The sequence below is a fragment of the Gambusia affinis genome, linkage group LG18, assembly GCF_019740435.1.
Source record: "Gambusia affinis linkage group LG18, SWU_Gaff_1.0, whole genome shotgun sequence".
NCBI classification, from domain to species: domain Eukaryota; kingdom Metazoa; phylum Chordata; class Actinopteri; order Cyprinodontiformes; family Poeciliidae; genus Gambusia; species Gambusia affinis.
This window is the reverse complement of record NC_057885.1, coordinates 12,679,153-12,701,351: the sequence shown is the minus strand read 5'-3', so window position 1 is coordinate 12,701,351 and position 22,199 is coordinate 12,679,153. Positions and strand designations below refer to the sequence as shown.

Here is a 22,199-nt window from a genome sequence, read left to right as displayed (position 1 = left end):
CACCATGCTCTCCATGCCACCATGGGGATTTTCTTTCCGCCAGAAATGCATCACCGTCCTCCACATGTCCCTAAAACCTTTGTGGAAAAGTGCAAGCGTGACTACTTCTTGTGCTTTTTCTTTATCAATGGATTTTTTCAGACAGAGACCAAATTATCCGTCCTGTTGACAGATTCTCTCACTCAAGCTGCAGTTCTTTGCAGAGTTTCCATGCGGCTCAAGGCTGCTTCTCTGATTAATGCTCTGCTGGCCGGGCCTGTTACTTTAGGTGGGCGGCCATGTCTTGGTACTTGTGCAGCTGTGCTCTCTAATAAACCTCTGAGGCCTTCATGGAACAGCTGGATTTATACTGAGATTAAATTACACTCAGATGAACTCCGCTAACCATTTCCTTCTGAAGGCAGCTTGGGCTGGATTATACTAAGGTATCGTAGTAAACAAACAAATCCACGTCACACTTTTATGATTTTTATTTGTGAAAACTATATCTTGAGAAATTTTCAGCGACTTTTGTTAGCTTGCCTCATAAAATCTCCACCCAAGATGGAATGACATTTCTGATGAAAGAGTGTCTGCGCATCCTTAAAAAGTCTTAAATTCACGTATCTTAAATGCATTCATTGCAGAAGCTGCGATTTAATTTTGCACGTGTAGTTTTTCTTTTCTCATGGAACTGTTGTGTCAGGCAGAAGCTTGAGTTGAGTTGTCTTCCTTGCAGTAGCGGTTGAGGCTACTGCTAACCAGCTGCTAATATACCCCTGCTAACCAGCTATCTAGCTAACTTTTCTGCGCCTCTCATGGCTAAGTGCAAATTTTGTTGCCAGTTCCCTGGATGTTTATTTTTTTTGCCACTGGGTCGCTTCTGTTGCCAAGTCATATGAGGTTAGGTGCATACTATCCCAAAAAAATTAAAAATATAACAAAAATTAAGGTTAACACTATTGCAGTAGGATTCCTCAAACACCCCACGATATTTATAGTCTCAAATTTAACTCAAGGTGGCATTAAAAATGCATTAAAAAGTCTTAAATTCGACTTGCTGATTCCTGCAGATACCCTGCAGTGTAACAGGACAAAAGTGTAAGAACAGATCTATAAACGGATGCACTTCTCTCTTTGAAGAAGACCAATCTACCATCCTCCGTCAGACGTCGTTACGGCTGCCATGTTGTCCCTTTGGAGCGTCGCCGCCGCCGCACTAACAGCTTCTCGTCCTCTTTGTCGCTGCAAGTGTTGCCTTTCTTGTATAATTCAAGACTCTGGCTGTCAGAGACAAAGAGGCTGCGGCTGGCTGATGCGTAAAACTCGCACGTGGGTGTGCAGTGTTTTTTTTTTCTCCTTTTTTTCCCCCTGTGGTATGCACTGCTGCTGCATGGCTGCTGCTTGCAGGAGAACAAGGCCAATCTGTCACACAGACTCGCCTCGCTGCCGGTGCAGAGACGTGGAGGCGGCGGCGGCGGCGGCAGGTTCAGCGTGTGAAAGACACACACACACACACACACACGGAGTCAGGATTTCGGTCTGTAGTGCTGTAGCTCTCAGAGACGATGGCACACAGTTTCCACCGCTCCCTCACATCCGATACTTGTGGAGCCGCTCAGCTCAACTTCTGTTAAATCTCAGAATATCTCCTCGCTTTTGGTCTGGAGACGTTCACTGAAAGCAGCTCGGACTCCCCCGGAGCCGGCCGTAGTTAAACACGAGCCGGACAAAATCCCCGTTATTTATTCAGCTGAATCCTCTAAGACCCTTTCAGGCAGTGAGTACAGTATCGGGCTTTAGGGCGGCTGTTTGCTCAGCTATTAGGAGGCGGCGGAGTGTGTGTAAAGGTTTAACCTCTGTGAAGCCGGTCGCCTCATGGCGAGCTGCAGTTTGACCTCCACCGGAAAGTGATAAAGTCCAAATGAGAACGAAACACTATCATCAAATGCACCCACATGCTCCCCAACGTGCCAAAATAAACAGCAGATAAAGAAGAAGGTTTGATTCGCTCCTTGAAAGTGAGTCAAACAAACAGCTTCATCACAAGCTGTTTGTTTGTCACTTATTTATTTGGGTTATTAGACAAGAAAACAAAGTGTCTCGCTGCACGTGGCTTTTATCAATTCAGATGGTTTTCCTGCCAAATTTAAGTTTCTGGGTGTTTAAAGCATGTTCTTCTATGTTTGAGAAAACTTTACTGCACATTTTTTTCTGCCTTATTCATCTCTAAAGGAGTCCTGCACCCTGAAGTGGCGATCTGGTTATCTTCATCCTGGACAAAGTCCTGAGTAAAGTTAAATACATAGTTTTATATTTTTGGAAACGGATTGGATCTGTTTTCTTAAAAAAAAAAAGTGCATTTTGCTGGACGATAAACTGTCCCTGAAATGATTGCAATGAAACATTATATTGTTGATTTGAGACCATTTTCAAGTAATATTTTGATAATGGCGTAACAATGCAACTCGTCTCTTTTATCAGCGGAAGATTTTAGTTATATAAAACAAGACATAAGAACCAGAAACAGTAAAGAAAATGGATTATGAAGTCTCTGTAAACAAAATTGGCCTTCAGAAAGTATTAATCAGAACAAAAACTATATATTGAGCTCGTTTTAGTTTAGAATGCAGTTTGTGGATTAATTGCTTATTGCGGCTGCCTTAGCGGGGTTTATTTAGGAGTTTATTAATTGTTTGTTTTTGTAGCTGGCGTTGATTCATTTGATTTTTTTCTTTATTTTTCTGTTGATCGTGGAGTGGCTTTCCGCCCTCGAGATCTGGACCTCCCTAAGCAGGCTGAGAAAACGTTCAGCCCCGGCTGAAGAACCTCTCGTCTCTCTAATTAGGCTGTAATTACTGTCTCGAGGGTCGGTTGGTGGCGGCGCTGCGAAGGCCGATGAAGTCAGAGACTGGAGGGTTTTTCTGTTGTTGCAGGAAGCTGAATGTTCACCGATGGCTGCGGGTTTTCCCAGCTGGAGAGCGACATCTCGCCGTTTGCTCACGTTAATGCCCTGTAAGTTCACAGCATCCGGTCGCCGCGCCGCTGCCTCCTGCTCTGTGAGTTGATGTAGTACAAGAGAGAGAGAGGAAAAAAAAGAGTCCCCAATGTCCCAGCGTTCCCTGCTTTGTCTCTGCTGCTGCTGACGACTGTCAATTAAGTGCTGCGGGTTGATGAGGCCCAGCAGAGGAAAGCCAGAGGCAGGATAATCCATTTAGTCAATGAGTGCCAATATGTTGAGCGCTGTAGAGCTGCGGGGGATTTTACAGCAGGCTGCATCGATCGCTGTCGGCTGAAACGGGCCCATAAAGGGTGGAAGGGGGTGTCAGGAAGTCCTCAGGTGACCTGCGTAATCGGCCTCGCAGCGAATGCATCGCAAAGGGGGAGATTAGAGGAAAACCTCTGTGCTGTACCCAGAAGCCTATTGCAATAAGCAGTAAATCAATTAATCGCATGAGAAATTAAAACAAGCGCAATAATTTCCATTTGCATGATTTATAATTTTTCTCTTGAAAGCCGGAAGACTATAGTTTTCAGTGTTGTGCGTAGGCTTCAACTGTCCCTTATTTGAAGGACAGTTTTGTTTATAGGGATTTCATCATTCACTTTTATTTGTTGCTTCGATTGTTTTGCGTATTTATTTTGGATTTTTAAAATGTCTTCCAGTTCCAGAGTTAAATGTTCATAAGGATTTAAAGTCTATTGATCTTTGAGAACATTAACTTGTGGGTCAAAATGTATCGTGACAGAACTAACTGTACCTGTAAGATGTTCCTCTTCAGAGCTGAAGAGCTAGTTTTAAAGTTAGTTAACTGCTGTAGTAAAATTGATGCTTTAAAGGGTCTCTCCTCTAATTTGTTTTGGAAAAAAGTCACCGTGTGGCTGGGGGCCAAGTAGCCCAGTAAGCAGAGGAGTCCTATGTCCGTGTCACAGCATCCAAAAACCTGCTGAGATAATAAACAGCTGATTGTCCCTAATGGACAAGGAGGGTTGCTGGTGTTTATCTCCAGCTACGTTCTGGGCGAGAGGCGGGTTCACCCTGAACAGGTCACCAGCTTGTCGCAGGGCAACACAGAGACACACAGGACAAACAACCATTCACACACACACTCAGACCTAGGGAGAATTTAGAGAGACCAATTAAACTGACAGTCATGTTTTTGGACTGTGGGAGGAAACCGAAGAACCCAGAGAGAACCCACCATGCACAGGGAGAACATGCAAACTCCATGCAGAGAGACCCCGGGCCGGGAATCAAACCCAGAACCTTCTTGCTGCAAGGAAACAGCTCTACCAACTGTGCCACTGTGCAGCCCTCCTCTGTAGTTTATTTCTTGCAAAACTTTTTCTGCCTCTTGGAAGTTTTTTAGTTCTTGTCATGTAACAAACGCACACTTTAGTGAGTTTTACTGGGATTTTATGGGATTAGATTACTAAGAAATGCTCACTTCAGTTACAGCAGCAAGTCCTTTTGGGTCAACCGGCTTTTCACATCTGGCAACTAAAATCTTTGCCTATTCAGTCTGTCATAGTCAGTGAAATTGTTTGGGAAGCATCTAGCATGTAAAGAATCTAAAGAATTACCACTGAATGTAGGTCTGGACTTTAACTAGGCTGTTCTGACACACGAGTACTCTTTGAGCTAAACCATCCTGGGAGGTGACATGTCTGCTCAGGATCTCTTCTGCAGCCGTTAACGGGTTTCCTGTGTTGTGAGCTCCGTCCATCTTTCATAAGCTTTGGAGAGACGATCTTTTACACATTAGCTATAAAGTTTAATCTGGTCCATGACACATTTAGAGCACCTTCTTCCACTTGTTTGCTGTTTATTTCCACACAATTTGAGGCAACAATACCCTTTTTCATACTGGCCAGATTTGTATCATAAACAGTTATCCTGACAAGAGTTTGTGCTTTAAGCTAACTCTACTCTGAACTTCTCCACGTCTTTCTGATCTCTCTGCTGTGTTCCTCGGTCTTCCGGATTTGCCTCGTTCAGTATTGTCCCCTCATAAAGCTCTGAGGCCTACACAGAGCAGCAGGAGTAAGGGGGTTGAAGTTGAGCCTCTGCTTTTGGGTTGCAGCTGAAGTTTCAAACTAAATTTGTCAGCAGGCATTATTTCACTGCTGTGTTCTGATAAACTGCCATCCAACAGGGGATAGACTTTGCAGCTTCATCTAACTGCTTAATTTCTGTCCTCTGTTGACTTTGCTCCCTTGCTTAGTATAATTTTTATTAACTCAGCACCAGACCAGCCTTTAACTTCGGTTTGGGCACGAGGGAATGGCAAACCTCACCTCGTTTGTGTCACTGATTGTTTCATATACTGAATGTTTGTTTTGTGCTTACGACTAACGCAAACCACATGCGAGACCCCCCCCCCTCCCACCCCCCCAATCTCCAAAGGCAGATGATGATGATGTTGAGGAAGAGTTGTGTGCTGAAGTTTTGGCCCGGACCAGGAGGGGGATTACCGATGCTGGAGATGGATGAAGAGCGAGGAAATAGACACGTTTTAAGGAAAACTGTTAAATGATCAGGCACACATGGCAGCCAGAGATTAAACTAAAGTCGCTGCGTGGAAATCCTCCTCCTGTCTCACAGTTTGGACCAGTCTCTGCTGGGGAGCTGGCGCTGGAGAGATGTTGGGGAACGGTAGTGTACAAAAGAACGATGGTTTAGGCCTCAAATATCTCAGCGCTGTTTTCTTGCGGTCTGCTAGCTCTGCGCGTTCGAGCAGTGAGGTCAGAAACATGAAACAGAGCCCAGCGAGAGCCAGAGTAGTTCTCCGTCATTTACAGGCAGCATTAACTGACTAGAAAGAAGTGTTCCTATAAACTCGAAGCATTTAAATTTGTTCTCTTGCAAATTTTAATGGCTCTTTTATAGATTTAAGGTAGTGGTGCAAAGACGGCTTAAAAAAAAAAAGAAAAAAATACTTCTCATTTCTGAATCCTGTCAAGTGGCTTCAGGGGACCAGCTTCCTGAGGATTTGCGTGATAACCTCAACAGCAATTAGCCTGTCACTCTGAGACCTGCTGACAGCGCTTCAGCGGGCTTCTGGCTGCCTCGGGGGTAAATACGGCACCCCTAATATTCCCTTAACAGTCCCATTCATCTTCTTAATGACTTAAGGCCGACCAGGGGAGTGCAGACTCTGCCAAAGCTGAGCCATGAACTGAGTTTTAAAGGAAGCGCTCCAGATCTGGATCAATCTCCACCAGGATTTATGGAAAGTTAGCTGAGAAGTTTCTGCACAGTTACATGTTTAGATCCCTCAGTTACTCAGTTATCCCCTTGTGCCTTGTGCTGTAGTACTCTATTGTGCAGAAAATAGCAATAGTCAGCACTAATTGGAGTTTTTTATACAATTTTATTACATTAAAAATCCCCACTTATCCAGATTTAAAGGTTTCATTTTGAAGCACAAACTCTTCACTCAGAAGAGCTTCCTTTAGCCACACTCAGATGGATGAATGAACCTATAAGATGGTGGACGGACTGGCCAACAGATTGACGACAAGGAAGGATATATGGATACTAAAGGGATGGATGAGATACAAACATCTTGATGGGTCGATGGAAAGACAAATCGGATGGATGGATGGAATAATGGGCTACTGTGACAGACTGGCGACCTGTCCAGGGTGAACCCCGCCTCTCGCCCGGAACGCAGCTGGAGATAAACACCAGAATCCCTCCCGACCCCATTAGGGACAAGGGTGAACAGAAAATGGATGGATGGATGGAATAATGGGCTATAGGTGGATGAATGTGTGAAGCAGGTGTTTGCAACCTGTAGCTCCGGAGCCTAACTAATGTTTCTGAGTATAGATATAATAACATTAACATTGAGACATTTTGCTAATCTGTGTGCTTTTTAAAAAAATTTCTTTCACCGTTTTCCACAAATGACTTCTAATGGAAGGAATTGTGTCCGTCGCGTTTTGGCAGACATTTGTTTTTATTTAATTTTAACAGCTTAAAATGGAAATAAAATGTTGGTTGTTTAAAACCAAAGGTCACATGGCAATTGTGGCTCTAAATGAGACTTAATTTGCTGCACTGGGAGTAAAAAGGGGCTAAACAGTTTGCAGACCCCAGGAATGGGCGGATGGAGTCTCTGTATCCTGGCTGGGCATGTGTGTGGTGTGTTCACTAACTGGTAAAAGATGGCATTTTTACTTTCCGACAAGCCAGTCACCAATTAGCTTGTTTCTCTAGCTGCACCAAATTGGAAAAAGGTTTCTGTGATTAAGTTTATTTTAGTTCTCTCAGCAGTTTCATTCCATTCATGTGACCCATCTTAAAACCAACCTAGTATTCGATGCAAGCTTTCACTTTGAACGCAGCACCCGTAAAGTCTGAAACACCAGATTTCTTTCCGTCTTAAAGCTTTCTGCCGCGACCGCATGAACTCAGCTGCGCTAACCGGTCGAGATCACAGCCTCCCGTGATCTCAAAGGACTCGGCTCCAGGCTGGCATATAAAAGGCCGCGAATAGATGCCAGTGCTGGGATGCCGCTCGCAAGCTGCACGTACGTCTACAAAGTTCATGCTGAAATAGAAGTTAACACGTGGTGTGTGAAAAGAGCCAATGCGGGTTGTTTTTAGTTTATTGAACAGGGAGGCGGGGAATGTAATGCTAAAACAAAACTCTTCCTCAAGGTTACACGAAAGCTGGCTGAACGTTTTCGCCCTCATGCAGCCAGGAAGGCTCCATCACCGGATCCTCAATCGACCTGCAGGTGTGTTTAGTTTTCACACGCTTCTGGCATCGGCCGTTGGCTCAATCTCCGGCTGAGGGCTGCTCTGTTTTCTGAGGGCTTGTCGTAACTTATAGAGGCGGTGCCGTGCTGCATGGAAGCTCACATGCTGATAGTTTCTCAACGGACGTCTTCTGGTTGGTGACCAAATAGAAACACACACACACACACACACACACACACACACACACACACACACACGTACACAGACACATCGACAAAAAAAAGAAATAAGAAGAGCTCCAGAGTAAAAGCTTTGGGTGGGGGGCAACAATAATTTATGCTGCTCCGTGTTGGAGCAAAACCAGTGTTATGTAACCATGAGCAAAGGGCTGTGATGTTTGGCAGAGGAGCATCAGTTTCTGCAAGGGTCTTGAAATACCTCTTAAAGTTCTTGAGGGGTTTTAATATTTGCAAGAGAACTGACTCTGGATGAACTACATTGCTTGGCAAAATTCAGAAAGAAATTAGCTAAAAATCTGTATTTTCTGTAAGTCTTTTCTAGAGCAACCACTCCTCCCACTTGTTCTTCTACTATCTGTACAATCCCCTACAATCCCGTATGACTTTGGACCCACTGAAAGGTCCTCAAACGACCTCTTCCTGTTGTAAATCTCATGTCGAGGAAGCATAATGGAGTGTAAAGCAGCGCATGAAAACACCCATCTAGTGCATGGGGGAGTGCCTTCACACACACACACACACACACACCCACACACAGCTGCCAATCCCCAGCCTCTCTGGCTTTCAACAAAACATCTATTCTCGGTCTGTTTCGAGTTCCTATAGTGCGATCCTCCATTTTTGCGGGGGCAAACTGAAAGAAGACGCAGCGGGACGCGTCAGGCCTGTCACTTTTATTGTTGCAAGTTTTTTTGGGTGGGTGTGTGTGTGTGTTGGGATTTTGGAAAAATATTCGTCATGTCAGAAGCTCGTCTTAACAGGGCGACCACAGTGTACGCGGAGTCCCATGTCTCCATATGGTAGTCATTGCAAGATTTGCAGCAGGAAAGCAGAAGCTCGCACATCCAGACACAGAAGCCTGGATTTGTTATGCTGTGGTCAAACTACTTTCTGATTAGGATGAATTATTACTCAATTGCTAAAGTACATCCTCTTTCAATTAGAGGGGTTCTAGCATCATAACTTGATAAAATTATGTGGTGTTTCTGGATTAAATGTATCCTGTGCACAGAGCAGATTCAACATTCTCGTTTCTTACACAAAAGTTAAGTAAGTAGAAGTGAAAGTGGGAGTCAGGTGCTGCCAATCAAAACATGATCAGGTGTGAGCAGATTTGAAAAGCAGGAGTTTGCTGCTCAAAAACCTTTCAAGTCAAATGTTTTATTTATCCCAAAATTAAATTAAATGTTGCCATAACATAAATCCGAGCAGATTCAAGGAGTCATTGTGGATGGTGATGCAGTGGACAGGAAGGATCTCTGTTAGCAGTCAGTCTCGCAGCAAATCTGATGAGGCCTCTGACTGAAGACACTGTTGTTGTGTGACAATGTTCAGCTTTTGGAGGCAGGATGTGAGACTCTACGGTGCTCAGTTAGCATTTTAAACATCATGACAGAACAATTTTAAGGAAAGTAGGTATGGCTTGTAATTTATGAAAGAAGTGACGATTTGGGCTTGTTTCCCAGCAACAGGGCCCGGGCGATTTGAAGACACAAATTGGACCATAAGCTCCAATTATGGTCCAATGATCTAAGGCCAGCTGACAACTGAAGCCCTGTCCAAAGTAGGTCAGAAAAAATTTATGAAAATTTAAAAAAAGGCATCATCAAGGCCAAGTTAAAGTCTTGACTAGGGATGCATTGATATGGGCTGAAGTCGATGGCCAGTATTAATACTGTTGTTATGGATGTATAAAAGTGACAACACCACTTACTTTGCTTCTCTTGTTCAGTTAAACACTCCCACCATCCTGTGTCACATCACTTTGACCATCATATGACAGAACAAATTGGACATGGCCAATCCTCTCCGAAAACACACAAACCGCACCAACATGGAAGCATCAGTTATTATCGGCCTAGTTTAACTTATTGGACCAACACTGATAAGTCAAAAAAATTATTAAAGCCATCCAGTACCAATGTTGATTCATCTTCAAACCACAATGAATCGATGTACAGTACAGGGACCCAAAATGAATCCACAACAAATGAACTGCAGAGGCAGACAACTTTCTTTACACCATGATTGTATATGAATCTTTACTCGTTCAGCTGTCAAAAAAAACACTTTTCCTGTCGACACCAGATGTGGTAGACTAATGAGACAGGTGCTCCAAATTCTCCTAGAGGTTTTTCTGGTGTGGTTTCGACATTGATTTATTCTGCTTGGTAGAAGGATATCATGTTCAGACATGTGTTCAGTCTGGGAACATAATGAACCTGGAAATGAGGGACACTGAAGGATAGTGGTCATGTTTAAAGATATTTAGTTAGGGAGTTACCTAGTCCACCCAAAACATGAGTCACATGTTTTTTTTTTTTTATGCTAAAATACTTTTCAGGAGACAGATGTTTTGTCTTTTGTGGGTGGAAGTAATTAAGCCTAAACATAAACCCTGTTCTTCACGAGTCCCATGGCATGACAGAGTGAAGGTACTTTTTGAGGATAAACATCGCATGCTGAGCGTCAATAATCTGAACAATACAGTGACTTTAAACCCAAAATATGCATGCAAATAATAAAAAAGTAGCTAACCAAGTCCTCAGGGTTTCTTAAATAAACATTTTGAACAAAGCAAGTTGAAGACAGAGAGCAGACTTTCTGTATTACTACCTCTCTGGAAAGCTGTTCCTTCAGCTGTGAACAGTTTCATAGAGAAGCTTTTATTTTAGCGCATCATCAGTTTAGTTTCAAAGGAGGTTTACTTAACAAGCATTTTCCAGGAGGGTTTGCAGAAGATTTTTCCATAATTGTGGCTTTTCTCTCACAGTCATCATTTTAGTGCAGCGCTTCAATTGTTGACTGTTTGGCTTTTCCATACCGGTTGTGGGTGTGAGGCTCTTGAGATGCCAGTGTGCTTGACAAATGGGACCACAGATATGAGGCCTGCAGGTACTCTGAGGCGGTCTCACAAGCTGATACATGTTGACTTTGTACTCAAGATCTGATTCAAAATCTATTTCAAAGCCCCAGCATAAGCATGGCACTCATAATAAAAACCCCTTGCCTTCTACCAAGAGATAAATGGTGGTGGCTACATCTGGTAAATTATATTATGTGCATGAAAGTCAAACTCACTCCTTGATTTTCTTCTTTGGTGTGTTTTATTTTTCTCTCCCGTAACCTTCAAATGTCTTTTCTGTCTTTGAAGGTAAAAATCCTATTGACAGTGCGAGTTCAGGGGACTATGGAGCGCCAAATCCAGGACCTGCATTCAAAGAAGTTTGGCAGGTGAAGGTGTGGCCTAAAGGCCTGGGTCAGGCCAAGAACCTGGTGGGCATCTATCGCCTTTGCCTTACCGAAAAGACTGTAAACTTTGTGAAGCTGAACTCCGACGCAGCCGCTGTGGTGCTCCAGCTGATGAACGTCAGGCGTTGTGGACATTCAGAAAACTTTTTCTTTGTCGAGGTGGGACGCTCTGCTGTGACGGGCCCCGGCGAGTTTTGGATGCAGGTGAGCGTGTAACTTGGAGTTGTATGTGTGTGTTGGGTTTTGACATTCTCCAGTTGCACAACTGTAAAGAACCAGTGAACAACACTAGAAACTGCATTCAAACTCAAGCAGTATGCACGTTTTAGGTTTTAATCCGTTGACCTTTATGTCTTGTGTTCTAGGTTGATGATTCTGTGGTGGCCCAGAACATGCATGAAACTTTGCTAGAGGCCATGAAAGCCCTGAGTGAGGAGTTTCGCCAGCGCACAAAGTCTCAGTCAAACTCTGGTCCTGGAGGAGGTGCCACAGCTTCCAATCCTATCAGTGTTCCTTCTCGCCGCCACCATCCCAATCCCCCTCCAAGCCAGGTGGGCTTCCTCCGCCGTCCCCGAACTGAGCCTACCTTAGGTGCTAATGTGGGAGCTCCTTTAGGCAGTTCCAGTGCCTCTCCCACACCTCGGCACAGCTTCCCGAGGTCCCGCACCGCCAGTGATGGAGGGAAAAGTGAAGATGGGATAGCAGGATCCACTCCGCTACACGGTGTAAACACAAGTCCTTCTACCAATGGCTCCTGCTCTACCACCCCAATCCTCAGGTCAAAGTCAGCCCGCTCAGTCCCAACCACAGCTGCTAAAACTCCTTTTGGGTTGATGCGTTCCATTTCAACTCCAGCCCCATCCCCATCACCAGCCCCAAGTCTCTCGTCCAGCTCTGGGCATGGATCTGAGTTTGGAGGTATCACATCTGCTGGTCCTGTTCCAGGTTCTGGTGCTTATACTCGTGTAGCCTCTCGTCATACCTCAGTCTCGTGCTCACCCAGTGATTACGGCTCCTCAGATGAGTATGGTTCCAGTCCTGGAGATCACACGGTTCTACCCTCTCCAAGCCTGCCAGGAAGCTCTGTCAGCAGCACTGGCAGCCAGTGCCTTGGCGAGGATGGAGCACATCCTAATGGGTCAACGAGGTGGGACCAGCAGTAGTGTCACCAACAGTAATCAAGGCAACATGATGTCCAGCTCCCAGCCTGTGCCAGGAACACCAACTAATGGCTCACTGCCCCAGACTAGGAGAGTACTTCGTCGATCTTCTAGCCGTGAAAGTGAGGCTGAACGCAGGCTTCTGAGCAAGCGTGCATCCTTGCCTCCTATGGCCCTGGAAAGACTGGCCCCACACCAGCGCAGAGCCGAGGAACCTACAGATGAAGATTCAGCTGATTATGCCATTATGTCAAGGAGCACCAGTCGGGAGTTCTTTGCATCTACCTGCTCATCTATTCAAAGGGAATCAACCTTAGGCTCTTGTGTAGGGGGAGGAGGGTACTTGGATGTAGCAGGAGAGTTAAAAACTGATGGTGGTCCAGGAGCAGTTGCAGGTGTGGACAATGGGTACATGTCCATGCTACCAGGAGTCACCCAGCCTCCTGTTTCCTCATGTCAGACAATGACTGTGTGTGTTCCAGAATCAGATTCCAAACCTGCTGATGACTACATGGCCATGACCCCCAACAATAGCGTGTCTCCCCCGCAGCAGATTCGTCCCCTGCCGGTGTCTGATGGCTATATGATAATGTCGCCCAACAGCAGTTGCTCCCCTGACCAGCGTGGAAGCCTCTCTGAAGGTGCTTGGGTTGGCAGTGCCGATAGCAGAGCTGGTAGCGACTACATGAACATGTCTCCTATTAGTGCACCTTCTGTGAATGGCAGTCCCCCTCAAAATGAGCACACCTGCCATTTAGATACCAGTTTGCAACAGCCTCCAAAGATGGTGTATTCCTATTATTCCCTTCCCAGATCACAAACATATTCCCACTTCTGGGATTTTTGATGTTGGGCCCGGACGAGGTAGACGCCCCAATGGGAACTGTAGCAGAGGAGGAGTTGGCAGCAGAAACTCAGGGGGGCATCTAGAGCAGCCAACTGGCAGTTCAGGGACTGGACGGCACCAATCTCTCTCTTCGTCCTCATACTCCTCCAGCTCAGCTAGCAATGAGAGTCTTGGAGAGAACGATGACAGGACTAACCAGGCTCTGAGTAATGTGACAACTGGATCACAGCCCAAAGAGGTGAGCAAGATTACTCAGAGGCGGGGCTCTGGTGGGTTAACAAAGCAAGGTAGCCACTTTAGAAGCAGACCAGTAAGCCTATTTGTAGATGTTTCTAAGGCCAACACTCTTCCTAGGGTTCGTGAGAACCCCTTGCCCCCAGAACCTAAGAGCCCTGGAGAGTATGTAAGCATTGAATTTAAAGGGGAGCAGTACAGCCAGACTGGTGTAGGAGTTGGGCGAGGTAGAGGACTGAGACATGGATCATTGCTGAATCATGGCTCAAGTCACCAGCATTCTCAAAACAGACCAACTCCATCTCTGGAAAGCTTTATTCCCCTGTCTCATAGTCCCTCTGCCCCTGTCTCTCCACCGACTCCATCAGAGTACGTCAATATGGACCCTGGCCCTTCACCATCCCTTTCACCCCATTCCAATACCCAGTTAGTTTTTCCACCTTTCCACACCCCTCCCACACCCCCAGTTCTTGCTCATGCCCCAAAAACCTGTACAGAAGGTACTGATAGTCTGTGTCAAGGAACTGTTGAAGTTGCTGAGCCTCCTCTTCGTAAAAGCAGAGACAGTGTTCCCTTAGTGACTGAGACGGAGTCTCCTACATCCTGTGGAGACTACACAGAGATGGCTTTCAGCTTGAGCAACAATACTGCCCCTCGGTCATCACCAAGTGTCTCCCCCAAAGTCCCCTCTCCTACAAGAACTGATCCTTCTGTTTCAGTGCTCTCTCGGGGTCTAGACTTCCCTCTAGGCAAATCAGGACTGAACCCAGACCAGGGTGCGAAAGTAATCCGTGCTGATCCCCAAGGACGCAGGCGCCATTGCTCGGAAACCTTTGTGGCCACACCCTCCCTGTCCACCTCTGCTTCTACTTCTTCTTCTACTGCCTCCCTCTTTCCAGAGCACACCCAGGCTGTTTCCCGCCGCCTCGGCTTTGAAAGCATGTTGTGGGGGAACGGTGCCGTCACTGATCCTCCAACTCAATTTCCACTCCCTGCACAGCAGTCACTTCCCACAAACAATCAGACATTATCCACAGAGCAGGGTCTTAACTACATAGACTTGGACTTGGTCAACAAAGAGAGTCCCCACGCTGGCCTGGAAGGTGCCACAGGAGGCCAGCCCCAATCTCGGCTGTTCTCTGTTCTTGGTCTGGCCCGTGGCTGGGAGTATGGGGGCATCAGCTGGAGGGAGCAGCAGTTCAAGCCTCAACACGTACGCCAGCATTGACTTCTACAAATCCGAGGAGCTACGGACACATCAGAACGGAAACAAAGAGGGAACAGGTAGGAATTTTAACACTTACTGGTATTGTTTTCACATTTCTAATATCAACCTTAACCCTTTGCAGCTGTGTTTGCTTTTTGTAAGATTGGAAGTGAAAAGAATATATTCTGTAGATAATCCAGTGTCTTTGATCAATGCTTGCAATTAAACCACAACTGGCCCCAAATTAAAATACAGACAGCTGTCTTACAAATAAGACTCTCAATATACCTGCATATGAATCCTAGTTTGGCTCCTCCAGCATTGATTCCCTTTAAGGACCTTAACCTTCTGTTTGTACAGGATTTGATTAGGGTAGGCCAGATAGTCCAGTCATAAAAACAATGAAAAGAAATCTATGTTCTGGAGATCTTTCCCAGTTTTATTTCTCCAGTGTTGTGTAATAACGAATTGTGACATCTTCTTAAGTTTTACTGTTGGCATTCATCTTTAATCATCATTTGCTGCTTATATATGAAAAGAATTATTCTGCTCCGATTGAGCCTTTGTGCTTTTTTTAAAAGAGAAGAAACAGTCAAACAAATCTACCATATGCGCAAGTCGTAGCAAAGGAAACCATTCGGTCTTATAGAACAGATGCATTATTGTCCCAATAGGAAAGTTCTGCTCAATTAGTGAACACAGAGCACCAGCCATTTAAATCAACCTATAAAAACCAATATCTCTGTTGGAGATACACAATCTCCAACAGACAAACTTAACTGCAGACAATGTAATACAGAATCAACAACATTCGTTGCAGCACATGCTTTCCCTGCATACTACTTACTTATGCACTATAACATCCGTTCTCTGAAAAAAACAAATGACAAAACAACAAACATAATTGATTAAAAAATGTCCTCATCAGTCTTCCCATTGAAGCATTGCACTTCCAAATTCAGTTAGGCTGACGCTAGTTTTAATTGACTTGTCTATATAAAATCCCTCATTATAAGGCCAGAGCATCGGGAAGGGCAAATGCTGTGCTTTGAAAAAAGTAAAGACTTTCTGGCATCTTTTTTTTTCGTCAAGAAATTGAAAAAAAAAACCACCAATGGGAATAATCAAAGGAAGTGTTTGAAAAGAGTATGGTTCCTGCAGCAATCAATGACATTTATGTTTTCATTTCCTGCATCGACATCTACTTTATTTTATTTTTGGGTGTTTACATCCATTCTTACTCTAAGGCACATTTTTCCAACCTTTGAAGGACCACCCCAGCTAAACAATGACTAAGCTCAGTCTCCACGAGACATTTCGTCATCGGAGAAACATTCTCTTTGAACCGCTGTCTGCACCAAATGATGGGTACTTTCTAAGAAATAAATGCTTGCAGCTAAAGCAGATAGCAGAGACTGTAACTGGATATTTGGATTTATATGCGTCAGTGAAACTCTTGGTAACCTTCCACACTGGGGCTTCTGTCTTGTTGTTGAAGTAGCTCCGCTTGCCGTCTCATAATTTGCACTGTAAGCTGCATTGGAATTAAGCCACTCGGGAGTTTAGTGGTAAACATTTCATAGCTCGGCTCCACAGATGGATTTAATGAGGAATTTAAGGCATTAGCAAGATATTCATACGGGGGTTGTTGTGGTTTGTGTGCGTGCAGGGAAGCTGAACTTGACGGTTGGTTTTTATAGATTTCTCGGATGGAAATGAGCAATCATTAGCCCGCTTCCGTGCAACAGCGTGTTGGATTTATTGCCAAATGATGGCTACGCTGGTGAAAGCATGGGGTGTTTTGAAGTTAAAATGGTTGCTGGGTCCCACGGTGGGGCCATTTGGCGGCCGGGAATGTCACAGGGCAGCATGGGGTGGGGGGTGTTACACGTTGGCTGTGAATGTTGAGATGGGGCCAGGGTTTCACTCATGCTGCTCTGGAATACCTCTGTACAGTGTTCCCCCTGCTTTCATCCTCCACATCCAGCATCCCCCTCGTCCCTCTGCCAATAAATGATCCTTTTGTTTGTGCGTGTTTGCTCCAGCGCGCTGGCAGTCCTCAAAAGCGACAAGTCCCAAGACCAGTGGCCTCTCCTGAGACACTTCTCCTCAGCAGCCTATAATTTCCCCCCTTTCAAATGTTGTTTTCCTCTCGCCGCGTCCATCTTAATTTTTTGTTTTTGGATCTTTACTGCTTCCCTTTGTTCGTCCATCACATGTGTTGTCCTCGGCTGACATCTGGGCTGATGGATTTTTGGAATTCCTCCCCTCCCCTGTTTTTGACGCTCGCTCTATTCAGCGTTTTATTTATTTTTATTTATTTATTTTTTTACCATTATACAACTCGGCTTCCTCTGCTTCCACACAGCATTTCTAACCGTCCTATTCCTGCAGATTTTACAACTCTCTCAAACTGAGCAATCAGCAGCGTCGAGACACAGCTCTTACCCCCAAAAATGTACAGGATGGGTGTGTCTTTACGATTGCTTGTAATTACAGGGGAATTTCTCTTCCTCCAGCAGTCATAAGCCAGTATAGCTAATGACTGTGTGTATGTCCCAGGGGCGAACACCAAGGGGGCCAAAGGCTAAAATTAAACATGGATTGTATGCCAGAAATGGTCCTATTAGATGCTGGTTATGTAATGTGTAAAAGGAACCTCATGGTTAAGATAATGAAGTGAACTGTTTCACTCTAAATGATGCCTGCTGTAGAAAGATATTTAACTTTGAGGCAAACGATTTAAGCCAGGAATATTTATTCCCAGCCACAGGAAATACTGAGCTGCTTTGCTATGGGGGAAACCCCTCCAAAAAGCATTAAGTACTCATTTTATTTTCAGGTAATTTACTGAATTTTCTAGAGATCTCCAGATCATGATTTGAGTCACAATCATTTTGTTAAAAATAAATGCAATTTATATTGGGAAAACTCCAGTAGCTTTCTGTTTTGATATGTTTCACAGAGAGTTTTTAATGCAGTTAATGATATATGAAGAAAGCCTATAGGAAGAGTTCTCATGCTTCATTAATTTAGCTAGGCACTAATATTTAGTGATGTTTAGTTTCAGCTGCTTTCCCAGACAGCAGGGGGAGAGTGCAGAAAAAGCTTGCGAGGAAGCTGCAGAAAACAGACGGAGAGTAAAATAAAGTTTCATTAAACCCAGTTTGTTGTTTTTATGAATTGGGTTTAACAAAATGCAGTCCTTGAGCAAAATCACAGCTTTTACACCTGCAGTTGGTATCAAGAGATTTGGTCAATCACCCATCTGGTACTTTTTTGATTTCTAATTTCTTATAGGTACTTTTTTTGTTTTCTTATCAAAAAGCTGCTCATTTTCGTAAAGTTCAACAAATTTAGGGACAGGAAAAAACCTATTTCTTTATATCAAACCAAGCAGAACATTTTTATCTGCAGAGAAACTACACTGTGGACATTAACTACAACATGACAGAGACACGCACAGTTTGTTGTTTTTTGTTTTTTAAATAACAGCACTTCATCTTCTTTGTTAAAACTAACAATTAATATTAACAATTCAACATTCTTCTATTTTTTGCTGTGCATACATGCATTTTTCTTTTTTCAATGAGGTGAACTTTACGTCCTCTTTGCAGGCTAAATAAATAATTCATAGCAGCTCTGTCTCTGTGTTGAATGAAATGTTCTGAAAAGAATGAAACATGTTAATTATTCCTGTTCATCTGAGAACAAAACACTTGATATATATCTATATTTAAAATATGCTACAAGGCAAACGTGTCATACACCTCCTCAGTTCGCTGAGGCGACACAGACTTAAATCTGACATAAACTTCGAAACTTGAGACTAAAAAAACGTTTGAAATTTGAAGTGGCAATCTTGTATTTAATCATTATGTCTTCATGTAGCCACTGAAAAGTGAAATGATTATCAGCTGAACACATTTGTGCTTTGCAGCTCTGTGACAAACAGCCCATTAAGTGCGCTCTTCGCTCTTACTCTGCAGAAAGCAGTCTGCCTGTGTGCGACAGACCCGTCTGGCAGGGTGTGTAATCCCCGCCGATGCTAGTGTAGACTGACAGCGCTAGTAGTGTTACATAAAACACAAGCTTGAGGATTGGATGTGACCTCTTCCTCCTCCTAAATAGACTCAGGGCAATGCATGTGTATATATATATATATATATATATATATATATATATATATATATATATATATATATATATATATATATATATATATATATATATATATATATATTGGAAGGTGTGTCCAAAGTTTGGACACACCTTCCAAACTTTTGGAAGGTGTGTCCAAAAGTTTGGACACACCTTCTCATTGAATTCAATGAGAAAGTGTGTCCAAACCCTTTGGTCTGTACTGTATGTTTACGTGTACATGTGGTTGTTTATCTGCTGAGACGTCTTGCTTTGTGCTGAAGGCAGAATGCCTCGCTCAGCACAGTGACTCACAGCCCCGCTCACATTAATGCAGAGCGTAAGTGCATACAGATGTGCAGCAGAAACAGCAGGACTGAACACGTGGTGGCTAAATCTAGGGTTGGTAGAACTCTGAATCCTGAAGCGCTTCATGCAAGTTGATTTGGATATTTAGATGCTGTGTTTATTTAGCGTAGACTTTAATTCATCCTTCAAACGTTCTTCTTTTTCTGGTTGTGGTTTTTTTTTTTTTTTTTTGGTATAATTGATTGTATAGTCTGGGTGGCTCAGCCCACCGTCTTATGATTATGTAACTCATATTAAAATGGAAATGTGCTGCAAGCTCAAACTTCGTTCATTAGCCTAATTACAGCATTACACAACGGGATTTACCCAGACAGAGTGAAGCAAAAATAAAGCCATGTGTTTGCATGGGGACGGCTGCCAGGCCCAACAAACTCCATATTCCTCTGTTTATCTTTGTTTTATTCCTCAGACATGTATTTAGATGTCTGTGGGATAATTTCACCGAGCAAATCTGCCAACGATTCCTTTGAGGGAGCTGGAGCGTGTTTTTGTTGAAGTCAAGGATGCGTCCTTCTCTGAAGTCCGGTCTTGATTTGTTTGGGTGGTCTGCTCAAGAAGGTGACGTACTAACTCCACGCCCGGGAACAGCTAACCGCTGTTTGGGTTTTTTGGGGAGCCTTGAAGGCTGTGTGTCCGTCCGCGCGCTGCACCTGTAAATGCCGGAGCGCTCGAAGGCTCCTGGCACAGAGCATGCGATCACATCATCGTTTCATCTTGGTCTTCTGACTCGGTGTGATTAGGGAAATCTGAGGCATGGAGGGGTAATCTGGGCTGAGACCGAGACGCGCACACAAATAGCTCTGTGACGGATGATCGGTCTGACGACAAGCACTGTTGTAAATATGCAAAGGTCTGTGTGACCCGGTGAATTCAGCATCCGGAGTTCAACAGTACAACTACACAGCAGCTGTAAACTATCGTACAATACAAATCTGTGCAGTTTCATCAATTTTCTGTTATTCTTTCTTTTTTTTTTCTCTTCAAAATATGATCATTTTGCCATAAAAAAGCAGTTAAACAGACGCTTCAAAACTGCTGTCTTTTAGTTCAATCTACCATATGGCTGAAAAACAAACCACGACATAAGAGTCTCATATCAGTCGATATTGATAATTATTGATTAGTTGTTTTTTTTGTTTCAAATAACTGAAATACTTTCAAACTGGTGGTGTGGCCTTTCAAGTTTCATCCATAATTTCCTCTTGAGCTGTTGTTCTCATTTTCTCCTTTCACTCTTTTTATTTTAATAAATATAGTTATGAGGCACAGTGGGGAAACCTATAGAAAGCTGCTACACGCTGCTCAACAGGTTGTTGCTAGGTAACCAAAGAATGAATGAGTTGCTAGGTAACCGAAGAGCGAGTGAGTTAGTTCATGCCACCGAACTTGCTTAGCTGTCCATGAGAGGTTGAGAGGCTAAAGTCTGTCCTTTGCCTACCATCCCCCAGAATGCCGTGCGGTTCTGGATTGAAGTTCAGTGAAATTATTGATAGAATATTATCTGTTGGTATCGATCATGTGTTTATCGCGATATATTGTTTTTGACGCCTTGCCGAGCTCCAGTTCAACTCTAGATGGGGTCGGGTCTTCAAGCATGAGAGTCGTGTTTAAGGTCATGCCGCAGATAGAGGTCCAGACTTTGACTAGGCCACTCTAAAACTTTCATCTATATGTTTTTAGCTGTTGGACTAGCTGCTGTGTTTTGGATCTTTGTCTTGCTGCATCATGGAAGCCTGCTTGAGAAAAGAGACAGCTGGACATTCCCCTTCGGGATTTTGAGCTAGAAAGCAGAATTCATGATTCCATAAGTTAAATGAAATTAGTCCCAGGCCTTCACACTACCGCCACCGTGTTTGAGTTGTTGAATGCTGCACTAGTTTTACCCCAGATACAGCAGGACATTCACCCTCCAAAGAGTTTCACTTCGTCAGGTTATCAGGTCTGGATCAAGCTAGTGAAACAGAACCAAAACCTGTTGAGCGTGACAAGAAAACCGAGACTAAAGAAGTCTGCAAGAGGGGCAAGTACTTCTTTTTAGCACTGTCAGCTGCTTTTAGCTCCTGAATTAGTTGGCTCTGATTGAGCCTGCGATTGGCTGCTGAACAAACCTGCTTCTCCGGCTTACCAACCCGTGATCAGACGCAGCGTCGTCTTAAGATAGTTCTACTTTATCTTTCACACTTTGACTGAGTTTTTGTGACCAGAAATAATTCCAAGTAGAATTAGTATGTTTGCAATTGAGCAACAGGTGGAGCCTTGGTAGTGTGTAGCAACTAGTGTGGGAGGGGCTTCGGCACTCTGATTCAAACTGTTTGAGAGAAACCGCTGCCTCTTTCTCTGGCACCTTGTCAAAAGGAATTTAGACGTGAACAATAAAGAGAAGGAATGGTTTTATTAAAACTTTGTTTACCTCGATTCCAGTTATATCAGTATTTTCAGCTTATTGTGCAGCCTTATTTTTTGGGTTTGTTTTTTCTGCTTCAAATTAACAGTGCGCTGATTCTGATGCAGTGGAAGAAACAGAATTATTTGGTTCTGCGTGATGAATAGAGTCTGAATCTGCAGTACGTGGTTGCTTCACGCACCTTTCTGCTGGCTAACCTGACTCATCCTGCTGATTGGAGGAGCAGAAAATGAAGTCAGTGTGCGCCAGTCCTGCGTTGACTCTTACTGACTCACTTGTGCATCAAAAACATAAAGGACAGAAAATATTTGACTCCACAGAAACTGTTTGACGCAAATCTTTGTTGCCTTGGTGAAAACCGGTGATGAAACCTTGAGTATTTTTTTCTCTCTCCCTCTTTGTCTCTTTCACTCCTCCACCGCCAACAGATCAGGTTAATTTCCTCGACCCGGTCCGATTACCCGCCTCACAGGTGGATGCCCCTCACCGTAAATTCATCATCGCACTGTTGCAAAGAGACCGTCTTTATCTGCTAATTCATAACTGCCGTGAATCCTCGCCAAGGTTAAGCACATGTGCACAAACTCCCTCTGAAGTCACGGATCAAAGATCAGATGAAGCGATTGTTCAAAGACGCAGTTCGACGATGCCGTGCGG

General features: G+C 44.0%; 1 protein-coding gene across 1 annotated transcript in view; it reads left to right on the top strand.

The window, feature by feature from the left end:
* Positions 1-22,199, top strand: part of LOC122820335 (insulin receptor substrate 1-B-like) — a 50,621-nt gene that overhangs the window by 6,297 nt on the left and 22,125 nt on the right. The window contains 5 exon segments of the mRNA XM_044097662.1: positions 11,084-11,385; positions 11,547-12,307; positions 12,309-13,157; positions 13,159-14,577; positions 14,579-14,706. Coding sequence (XP_043953597.1) covers positions 11,084-11,385; positions 11,547-12,307; positions 12,309-13,157; positions 13,159-14,577; positions 14,579-14,706 — 3,459 coding nt within the window.